The 12,040-nt window shown below is 41.3% G+C and overlaps 1 protein-coding gene across 2 annotated transcripts in view; it reads left to right on the top strand.

The window, feature by feature from the left end:
• TSNARE1 (t-SNARE domain containing 1) overlaps positions 1 to 12,040 on the top strand; it is a 356,889-nt gene that overhangs the window by 180,789 nt on the left and 164,060 nt on the right. For both annotated transcript variants that reach the window (XM_066336834.1, XM_066336823.1), the window contains exon 9: positions 8,124 to 8,206. In XM_066336834.1, coding sequence (XP_066192931.1) covers positions 8,124 to 8,206 — 83 coding nt within the window. The remainder of the gene's footprint in view (positions 1 to 8,123; positions 8,207 to 12,040) is intronic.

The raw sequence follows: 12,040 nt of genomic DNA, 5'->3' as shown, positions 1-12,040 counted from the left end.
TTCTTCCTACTAAACCTACTCTATTTTACTTTTAATCCTTTCCCTCCTGTCCTGTCACTTGTAGATCTCTCTCCATCTTTCTTGCAGGCTCCTTTCAGGTACTTGAAGGCCACAGTTAGGTCACCAAAAACCCTTCTCTTTTCCTGTTTGAACAGTTCCAATTGGATCAGCCTTTCCTCTTAGGAGAGGTGCTCCATCCCTGTAATTAACTTGGTGACCTCCCCAGAGCAGGTCAATGTCCTACTGTGTCAAGCTTAAGACTTCCTCAGATTTTGTTTTTAGACCAATGCTTATCCAGACTTAGATATTGGTTCTACTTAGCTTTCACTTCACTCTTGAAGTGTGGACTTTTTGTATGTAAAAATAACTGGATGAAAAAGATTCTTAACATGATCTAAAGTCAGTGCTCCCTCACTTAGCAAACATCTCTGCCTGGTATCTGTCAGGCTGGAGCCCAGAGACCTGGAAGAAGAGGTAAAAACGTGGCAGCTGCTAGTTTCCTTCTCTCAGGAGGAACTTCTTGATGGGCCAATGTGTTCAGTCCTTGAGTGATGCTGCCATTCACTGAAGTGCCACATTTTCTCTTGTTGCCTAGTGATGGTAGCAATAACTATAAACTTCCTTCAAAGGAAAAGATATTTGCATGAATGCAAATGGGTTGCTTATTTTGGAAGCTTTGGAGTATGGGGAGGGTTTTTCAGTTTTGTGTTTGGTTTTTGTGGGTTTTTTTGGGTTTTTTTTTTGGTTTTGTGGTTTGTTTTTGTTTTGTTTTGTTTCCTGTGAAATCAAGTCCACTTTGTTGCCTTTCTGACCTGAAGGCTGGTTTGTCATCTAAATAAACGTGTCAAGAGGGCCCATCAGCACATCCTCCTCCAGTCTGACTGCCTGGATGGCACAGCCAGGAGTCTGTTGCCAGACTGCAAACTGAGCTGGGAAATCATTCAACTGGAGCCTTAACTAAACCCTCCCGAGTTATGTGCCCCAGCTGGGACATCTGCAGAAAATGAACACATCTTGAGAACAGTCCCCAAATACCTGAATGTAACAGCTTTAATATCTCTGATCAGTTGAATGTGGCCTGCAAAGCCTCTCATTTGGTTGAGATTCCTAAGTAAACTCAGAGGAGGCTGTTATGGGAATGTGTACAATTATTTTCTTATTGGTTCCTGATGGATTGGGAAATCTTCTCTTGGCTGTGTTTCTTTCAGGCAATTGCTAAGACCCAGAGTTTTGTGTCAGTACAGAGCAAAGCCCATGAAGGAAGGGTACCCTGGGGTGTTCCTGAATCTATTCCACTTCCCATTCACTTCCCAAGGAACCTCCCATCTCTTTGTTCACCTTCGGGGTATGCCTTGTCATCATTGTGTTTCTGCTAAGTCTAACAAAGCTTTATTGCAAACCACCCCAGCTGCTGAAATTGTATGGTGGCATTATCCTTAATTGCCTTGTAGGCAACAATTTGAAGGTCATGGTCAGTGGATCACTGGTCAGGTTTCCCAGAGAAGCTGTGACTGCCCCACCCCTGGAAGTGTCCAAGGCTAGGTTGAAAGGGTCTCTGACCCACTTGGTCTAGTGGAAGGTGTGCCGTGGCAGAGGGTTAGAACAAGATAATATTTAAGGTATCTTTTAAGTCAAATCATTCTGTGATTCTATCATGTGTTTTATACTGATGCTTTAAGTTTTAGCTTTCATGTATTTCAGATTCTGTGCTGCCCAGGGGTGAGTTCTGAGCCTCATAGTGTCAGTCAGCTCTCTTCACAGAGTAGGGACACAAAACAAATCCTTTTTCTGCTGAAGTCCAAGGACAATTTTGAAGCCCAAAAGCACAAACAACAGTGGGCTGAAGGCAGGAACAAGAAGGATGAGACCTCACAACCCAAAGCTGTAACTGGACAATTAAACCCCAATATGCAAATGGATGAAAACTTATCAAAGTGTGAGACCTTGTGACCATTTTGTGATCATTTTGGGTCCACCTTGGGCATAACCCTGGCCAGGCTCTTCTCCTCCCCAAGGTGCACCCTAAAGGCCTTCCAGTAAATATCTACTTTATCCTCTGGCTCTGTCCAGTGTCTGTCCCAGGTCAGCCTTCCCAAGGCATCAATGCCACTCACCTTTCCCTGTTTATCTGGACTGCAGCAGGGCTGGCCTCCGTTGAATAATCCTCTGGATAGGGTTGGACAGCCTCAGTCTCATGTGAGGCACTGCTTGGTGACCTCTGCTGTGAACAAGGTTTTGGGGCCAGGCTGTGGGCTACTGTGATCTCTGCCTGGACTCATTCTACTCGAGGTAACAAGCAGCACAAAAATTGCAGGAGCTTTTGTGTTCCTCTCCTCCTCCTGCTCTTTGTGAGTGTGATTTTTTGTGTCCTCCCTTTATGGCTCTCACGTTTAGCTCTAGTGCTGGCAGTGCTGGTAAGACAGCACATGCTGGTTTACAAGGAGAAGAGTGATGGGCCACTCTACACTTGCAAATCTCTTAACGCCTGGAGATTTGTCTGCTGTGTTTGTTTCTGTGTTTGACCCTCATAATGTGATTGGGCTGGTATAATTACAGTTAATGAGCCAGCTAATTTTGTACAAGAAGCAAGGCTCTTCCTTCCACGAGGTTTATTGCCACCCGTAGGATTCTTCTCGCATCAATTTAATCCAAAGCAGTTTTTGGGAAGTTAGAGCTGCCGTGGTCTCACTTTCTACTAATGCTGCAATTGAGCAGTGAATGTCAGAAAGGCAGAAGCTGCTCAGGTGGGTGGTTTATTTCTGCTGGGAGGTGCAATTCTCTGCCAGACAGACTGTTTGGGAAACATGGCTTGAGCAGTTTAAGTAAATCAAACGAGCCATGTAAAGCAAAAGAGGTCATGCAAGTCGTAAATATCAGTGACCTTACTTGGTAGGTAAAATATATGATCTTTCCAAGACAGCAAGCAGAAATAAAATATATTTATTTCCATGAATCCACACCCCCACCAACCTTTTTATTCTGGTGACAAACTCAGATTGGAACTTCTTTCATCAGCAATAGGACTTGATAACTCAGCTGTGTGATGGAAAGTGAGTTTTGCGTTAATTATAGACAAAAACGGACTTGTGAAAAATGCTGCATCCAAATGAAATTAAGGGATTTATCCAAACTGTTTCAATTAAAAAGCTGGATTTGGGGGAAAAAATGAACTTTACTTCTTTTTTTATTTGTAAATTTAAAGAAACGTATTTAACTTTTCTGTAACTTGGCTGTTTTACAGAATTAAAAAAAAATGTGTTGAGTGTAAATCAGAAGAAAAAGGTTGTCCAGAGAAGTTATGGACTCCCCATTCCTGGAAGAGTTCAAGGCCAGGTTGGACAGGGCTTGGACAAACCTGGAACTGTGCAAGGTGTCCCTTCCCATGGCAGCAGCAAGATGATTTTAAGGCCCCTTCCAACCCAAACCATTCCATAATTCTCTGATGCTAAGAAAAGAAAGGGTGTGTTACAGTAAATTATCTGGAATTTCCCATTTTCCCATACTCAAAGGAATTTGAGCTGTTTTGCTCTGTAAAATACTTTCAGAGATTACTTGGTGAATTAAAAAAAATATGACACACTCACAAATTACTTCACAAAAAAACCCCTTCTTGTTGAAATAACTTTTTTTAATCAGAAAAAGAAGGAAATGGGAAATAGGGGGGGAGAATTATCAGGTGTGTTGCCATGATATAATATCCTCACATGTGCTAATTTTGTGGGTTTAAAGGTGGAGCCTTGGATTGATTATCCCAGGCCATCTGAGAGCATCATGTGGGAATTAGGGACAGCTTGGATGGGTGGCTGAGAGTGTGCAGTGGTCACTGGGTCCAGAACATGCACCCTCAGGACACTCCACATAGGCTGACCCTTCTTCTGTGGCAAACATCAGCAATCTGAGACCACTTGTCCCTGTAAGAAACCACAACAAATTGCTTTGCAGATGCCAAAGTGATAATATTCCTGCACTCTGCCATTTAGCACCGAGCAGATGATAGGAGGCGCCTCCTTCTCTGACAGGACATGTTGTTTTCCGACAGACAGACACAGGAAAATGTTTGAATTTTAAATCCCTGGGAGAGCTCTCCTGGCAGGCATGGAAAACCTCTGGCAGGGCAGTACCATTTTTCAGCACATCCATATGCAGCAGATACTTGACATTTCCAAGATGCATTTCAAGGACGGTATAAATCATTCAGGAGAAAAAAGTGCTCTGAATTTGTGCTGGTGTTCGGCCACTGCCCTGTAGCCACTTTTATTCATTCATACCAAGGGGTTTGGGCTGTTGGCTGAAGAAAACCAACAAGAAGAGCTGGTTGTGACATTTTAGGGTATTTTAAATAGTCTTTTCCAGGCCTGCCTGGAAAATGGTGCTGACTGGTTATTCAGTGCCTCAGTCCTTTACTGAGGGTTGAGATGTGTTCTGTGGAAGAATTAGAGCTCTGCTGAAATCAGATAGGAAGGTAAGTTCTATCTGCCTTTTTTTGGAAGCAATAACCATGGCTCCTGATGACTCACAGTGCTGAAAATTGTATTTTCTTGCACCAATCAAAGCCAGTGTGACCCATTTAGCCTGAATTGAACATATGAGCACAATTATTTTATAAATCCTCTCGTGTGCAGAATTTATAACTGGATGTTTACATTGAAGTTTGCAAATTACTAACCCTGAGCCATTTTAAACTTTGCTCTGGAAGAATTGTCATAGTTTTCCTTCCCTTTAACATCCACAGTTCTGTCTTCACTAAGCCTGAGGGTCTTTTGTTCATGGAATGACACTCACTTAAAACTTCTCAAGTACATGGCAATTCAAATAGGCAAAATTCATTTTCATGCTGAAAGCAATTTCCCTCCAAACTTGGCTTTTAATTAGGAAAGAAACTGCAATGCGTTACCAAAATACTCCTTTTTTTTCCCTTCTTCTTTTTATTGTGCCCCTCAGTGTGCTATATTGATTATTTTTAGCCAGAAGTTGTAACGATAAAAGAGGGTTAAGCTTATTAAAGTGCTAAAAATAAAAGCATACTATGAAAACCTGAAGGGGCCCATTTTGGTTACTGCCAAGTGGGAGCATTTAAAAATTCTCATTCACGAGCTCACTTTCCTGTCTTTCAAATGGTTTAGCTGAAATTCTGCCTTGTGAAACCAATCCATTGTTGCTGCTGCGAAAATTCAGGTCATGTGAGTGATTCCTTGAAAGATTAGGGCAAAACCCCCACTCCAGCCACTGTCAGTCCAGCAATTTCCCATGTAAGACTCTGTTGGTCATTAAAAGGGCTTCATCTGAGGACACAGAGAAATAGCTGCCATTGAAAGGTACCTCTTGGGGTCATCATTGTTTCCATCTCTGTGTGATGAATGTGTCATAAAATCATAAAAAATTGAATCTAAAGCCTGGCTGGCTCTGCCGCCTTCACTACTCCTATTGCAAGACTGTGCTTTAGATGAAAAATTATGAATATTTTCCTAATTCTCTGATGTATTTTTTTGCAAACACCATCTGATTTGGTGCAGCCCTGTCCCTGAGTTTATCAAAATGCCGACTGCATCCCCTTGGGATTTTTGTTTTCAAATTGTACAATAAATTTGTCACCAGAGGCTGAGGGCAGGAAGTTGTCATGAGATGCAGTTTCTTTGAGGAATTCCAGACTTGGGGCTGGATTATCTCATCTGTTTGAGGACAAATTCTCTGCCCCTTCATCCCAAAGCCAAAGGGACAGGAAAAGGCAGATCCCTCCAGCAGATTTTTTCAGCCTACTGTGGACTCTTGTCTCTCCATCCCCAGGTGAGGTGTCTTTACCAGGAGCCTAAAAGTGGCCAAGGTGAGGCTGTGAAACCACGTGTTCAGCAAAGATTCACTGAAATGTCTGTCAGGGACATATTCATCACTGACTTATTAACATAATTGAATTATTGCTTATTTCTTTGTCATTTGAGCCAAATTCTCTTTCTTCTTCTTTGCTTTCCTGTGTTAATCAGCAGAAACATCTATTATCTATTTATCTATTTATCTATTTATCTATTTATCTATTTATATATGATATATGATATTATATATATATATTTATATTTATATATCTCATTATTGTGGAGTTTTAGAACTGGTTTGGTGGGTAGTTTTTTTGTTTGTTTTAGTTTTCCCCCTGTGCCTCAGGATTACAAGCTGCTTAAAAAAAATGGAATTTAAATGGGAGCTTTACTCATTCCAAGGCTGGTATTCCCCCACTGGGGGAAGGTGGATGCAGAAACAACTCCACCAGGGCCCAATCTCCCTCTGGAACATCCCAACTCATCCAGGACAGGTAATACACAACTTCCTGACCTGGGAAAGCCTGTTCTGGGAAAAACAGAGATGGTGTTTGCAAAAACAGTGCCCAAAGTGTGGCTCTCCCATTCCACAGAGCACTAAGGGCGTGTGCACAGTGTTTAATTTCATCTAACGAAGGCAAATCTCCTCAGGCCTCCCTGCGGGCAGCAGAAAGTGTTGGGCTCCTCTGGAGGACTTTTTAAGGGAGCTAAATTAAGCTGCTGCTATGATTTCTTTCTTCCCCAGGAGAAGTACAGACAGATTACTCTTGTTTTAGAAAGATCTATTTAATACTTTTCTCCTCTGTAGCTTCTTTAAGCCTAAATGAATAATTTTCTGAGGCCAATCAGCCTTTAAGAGATGTTGAGCAGTGAAGGATGTCTGCAACTAAGATCCCAAGAAACTTTGTACATGAACAATTTCTGTTACATTGATTAGGCACTTGGGGTTTTACTATTTTTTCTTTTGTTTGTGTTTTTTTTTTCCTTTTCTTTGTTTTTTTTATGATTTTTTAAATTATTACTATAAGCGCATAATTACATTAACAGACTTTAACACTGTTTCGTTTAAGAAAGGCAAAATCTGAATGCAACCACTTTCCACAAATTATCTGCAAACCCTCCTTTCTTTGACCACCACAAAAGTGGTGAGATTAATTCCTGCTCTTTCCTTTAGAACCTTAAGGAATAAATTACTTGAATCTTTTGTGGCATGTCTTAATCCAACTCCTGAGACTATTAATTAGAGAGTTTCCATTGGTTTTATTAAGGATTAGAAAAATCCCTGGAACCTTATTCTCCAAATTCTACCTGAGACTGAGTTTTCCTGATCGAGTTCACCCACTCTGTGGTGTGTTTTGTGCTCAAACCCACCCATTTGATCAAGAAACAGACCAAGGGCACATCCCCTTCTGCTGTGAGCAGAAATTATCAGCTGCACATCTCCTGGGGGACAAGCTAGTCAAGATCTCCAGGATTTCTGCTGGAAAAACAAACCCTTTTTTGCAGGTTTTATACCACAAGTATCCTGATTTCTAAGCACAGTCAGGAGTCAAAGTTAATATTTGTTTTTGATGGAAGTGGGGACCTGCCAGCTGTGATGGGTGGCTGATAATCTTTCTTTTCCAGTCTCATTTTGATTCCTTGTGGTTCCTCCAGGCTTCCCCCAGTGCCAAACATAGCAATATAGGGTGAGATTGTTTTCCCTTAATTGTAGATTCCAGCAATTTGTCTCAATCTGAGCCATTTTACAGACCTCCACTGCAGCTTGGAAATGTGGTCCAGGAGTTTGGCTTGTGGTTTGTTAATTCTGTTCAACATCTGGGGAGTGGGAGGAATTGCACACCCTGGGTTTGCTCTCTGTGATGTTGTCTGAGATGATTTGATCAAGAACTGACACCTGGGCATGGTCAATAACCCACAAGTAACCACATGAATCTTATCCCTGAGCTCTAATATTAAGATAATTCCAGGTGCCATGTCCCTTGTATAATTTAATCCAGTAAATTTCAGTCTTGAGCCACTTTCTGTTGAATTCCCTGTCACTCCTCACGTTGATATCAGAAGGAATGGGATGAGAGGCAACCTCCATCCTGTCAGGGGGCATATGGAGAGCTGTCAGTCATCCTGCCTCTGACTGATGGGTTTGATGTTCATCAAAATGGGTGTTGGTCCAACTTCCCTGCAGAGCTACAGGTCACAAACAAGGGGCTGCTCCTCTCATTATGCCCATGAGTGAATTGCTGAAACGCTGTTGGTGTAAAACCTTTGTGGTTTTTTGGTTTGTACCCTGTAATTATCTTTTTTTTTAACTTGCAGATAGCATTGAAGCCAACATTGAGGCCTCTTCTTCTAACGTAGAGTCAGCCAATGAGCAGTTGGCAAAAGCAAGTCAGCACCAAGTAAGTGGGACTAAAAAACAATCCTACAAATGCTTTCAGTGATAGTATTTGCAGTAAACAAAACACCTGGCAGCTGTGATCCACTGAGCACATGGATTGGTGCTACCTGGAAAGATGATAAACCATATAACCATATTCTAAGTAGGAACTACACTTTTATATATATATATATATAATTAGATTACCATAGCACAGTCATTTTGCTTTAGAGTAGTCGTTAAGAGATCTGCATATTAAACAGACATTTCCCAGTAGGAAAGTCAACAATTAGCTACTGTTGTTCTTGGAAAGACACCATAAATGCTCATCATTTAAGTGCATATGTGCTGCTGTGTGGTGTGTTTCCCTATAATCAGGCAACAGTATTTTAGGAAAACAACTTGAGTTGTCGAACAGCGTGATGTGGTTGGTGAATAATGGCTGTGGTGGCGGTGCTCAGCACTTTTCAAAGGCAATTTGAGGGAATTTTTTGGTGAATTGTTTTGGGTTTTTTTCCTCATTGGAGCAAGAATAAAACATAAGCACACACATACACACACAAACATTAATCTTTTTGAAAACAGTTTGCCCAGAAAGAACTCCTTGATGGTTATAGTTAGTACTTTCTAGGGATGAAGGGGGGTGGGGGAATGAACAAAGAAAAAAATTACTGACAGAAGAAAAACCTGCTAGTTTTCTTTTTTCCTCAAGCATAAATTGGTGATTTTCATGTGTATGGAGTCTTGACAAAATGTAGCTGAGGTCTGTGAGAACACATGGTGTCTGTTGATTGGTTCTTGAACAGAGTAAACTCAGAAGCTCTGGGGCAAACCTCCAGACCAAAGGGGTAAGACTCACAGGCATTCTACTCTGATGTAATGGAGTGATGTGAGTTTAAAATGATCTACAGCTCATTTTCTGGTGAAACAGTTTTGGGTAATAAGAGTGTGTTTTGTAGAACTTTGATACTGCAGAAAATAAGCTCTATCTTCAGCTACGTTTTGGTTTTTAGTGTGTATATATTCAAGATAATGTGTGTTGCCCTGCATGTAATCCTGCATTCACTTTGAAAATAACTTGTTAGGTACCACATGAAGTCTAAAATGAAACTGGAATGAATTTAATACTTGACCTGACTGTAGAGCTGATTGCAAAGCTGCAAATGAGTTAATGATGACTTTGGCTAAGAAGGTCAAAGAGGAGTCAGGCAGAAAATGAATGCAGCACAGTCTAAAGGCTCTGCTTTCTTCAGCTAGCAGGAGCTGCTGAAATAGCCTGCACAGACAGGAGGCCCTTTTTTCCTCAGATATGTTCATCAGGATAGAGAAATAGCCAGTTTTAGAGAGGCAACCCCTGCCAAGGGCATAAATATTAACTGATTGGTGTACATGAGAAAACAGAGTCTCTCTTGCGCTTGAAACCAGCCCATAATGACAACTCTCACTTACAAAACTTCGGCTGCTAAAGGAAATTGTAGTCCAGATCTCCTGTGGAGCACAAGAAACTATCATGTGCCCTACTGTGTGGAGTGTGGCCCTGCCCCTTGTAGCACCCATGAACCTGAGGTCTATATAACTAAGAAAAACCACATGTTCTGTCTCTTTGGCTCTGGATTTCTCCTTCAGTACATGGAATAAACACTTGCTGGAAGTTGATCTGGGCCTAGGAGCCTTCTGCCTCTCTGCTGAGCTAGCCTGGTAACGTGTGTGGTTGTGTGAGCTTCATTGCTGCCTGAATTCTTCTTAAGCAGTTTCTCTACAGAGAGACTGACTGGGATTTAGAAAGGCCGCAGCTGCACTCCAAAAAGAGGCACAGTTACACTACTGGATGTGGATCACCAGAAAAATATGTGTAAACCCAGCTCACTCTCTGTCACCATGAACAGAAAATTAGGTGAATTTCTGTCAGCTCTGCTGGCCTGGGCTGGTCATGTTGCAAGTGATGCCACGTGTGTTATGTGCTACGGTATCTGCTCATCTTACACCCAAAGGGACGCTGTCCCCATGATGGGACAGTGATCCCACAGCCCTCAGGGATGCTGCAAGGGGGAACATGGGTGCCTCTTGCACACATTTGGGAAATGCAGAGTGAGTACAGGTCATCCTTCCTAGTGGTTTGCCTGGTTTTGGATGCGTTGGGAATATCTGGGATGGGTTTGGGAGAGTCATCAGCCAGATGGCCCCTGTGGGTGAACTGCTTTTGAGGGACCTGCCAGAGCTTTACACACTCTAAATTCCATCTGTGTTGCTCAGGGATCAAAGACACAAACTGTTTCTTAAATCTTACTGAGCAGTTTTCCTTCTTATGTTAAACTGCTAATTCGTGAGTGTGTTTGCTTGTTACTTATGTTACAGTGTGATTATCCTGTAAATGCAGACTGGCTTACAAACATTTGTTATTTATTACTGTTTATATTATATAAACGCATGCATGTGTGTGTGCAATATTTTTATTAGTCAGTGTAGTGTTTTTATTAGTCCATCAACAAATGTACACATAAATTGAGAAATCAGAAATGTCAACACCACTGAAACATTCAAGTTTAAGACCTTCTGTAGAACTTAATGGAGGGATTTCTGTCAGGAATAATGATTCACTGGCTGGTTATTTAGCGCAATATTTGCATGTAACTCTTGCAGCCACTTCAACAATACAACTTGGAGAACCAGTCCCAACCTGCACATTAACATAACAAAGAACCAGTAAATAGTTTTTTCCTCAGCTATTACAAAATAAGACATTTAGGTTCCCTGAAATGATAGAAATGTTAAAAAAAACCCTAAATATCTTCACGAAGAGCTTCTTTGTCTGCATTTTAAATTTGGTAAGGTGTTCCTTCCTCTTGAGATGTGTGCTAACAGCAGAGTTTTATTATTTTGAGTGAATTCTCATGTGTCCCATCTAAACTCTGAAAGATTAGTGGGAGCTGTCAGAGCTTTGGGATAAATATATATATAAGCAGACTTCTTTTCTTTCATTTTAAATTACAAGTGGAAAATAATTGTTTCCACTTAAACTTATTTTTACTACGAGTCACATTTAGGCTGGGCCACTGCATTATCTCTGGGAACACACAGGGTCAAAATGCAGATGAAAGCAATAGGAGTTGAATATTGATACAAAAAGGAGGTCTTTTTTCCCATGTGAAAACCGTGTTGGTCACATATATACGACAATTTTACTTTTTTATCCTACTCTCACTAGGGAGAGTAAATCTCACTGAAATCTGAGTTTGAAAAATGACAGAGAGGCAAACAAATCTGGCAGAGGGAAGTCCATAAAAGTTATCTCCTGCACTGTTCTTGTTTCAATGTCTTTCTTTTCAGTAAGGGTCTCATTTCTCTTGGGCCTCGAGCAGGAATGGTAACTCCTGCCATTCATACCAACAGCTCAGATTTGCCTCGAAATTTTCTTGTCCCTGCCCCCAGAGAAAATTATTCATCCCACCCATCTCAAACAGCAGTTTTAACTTGGTTCAAATTGCTCTCTGGAAGAAAGGGATTTATTGGACCAGATATGAGTGTGTTTGGTGGTGATGTGTGTTTAAGTGTCTAAACCTCCTTTCTGTGATTCCTTAGGAGGAATTGCTTTCAGCACATCTTGTGTCATCTCACAGGAGATGTCTGACTTAAGTAGGTCAGGTGGCTGCCTCTTAGGATAAGTTTGTTCTCTCCTTTGTCCATTAAATTGGGATAATATCAATTATACCACAAATACTTCAATGGAAAATTAATCCCTTGCCTACCACTTGTCTCTTTATTGGGAAAAAGGGAATATCTAGACACCCAACCTGCCTTTGAGGTTAGTTTAGGTGGGCTGGACATCACACTAAAGGGATGGCTGCGTGGAGATGAG

The sequence above is a fragment of the Sylvia atricapilla genome, chromosome 1 (assembly GCF_009819655.1).
Source record: "Sylvia atricapilla isolate bSylAtr1 chromosome 1, bSylAtr1.pri, whole genome shotgun sequence".
NCBI lineage: Eukaryota > Metazoa > Chordata > Aves > Passeriformes > Sylviidae > Sylvia > Sylvia atricapilla.
This window is presented reverse-complemented; position numbering and strand designations above follow the sequence as displayed.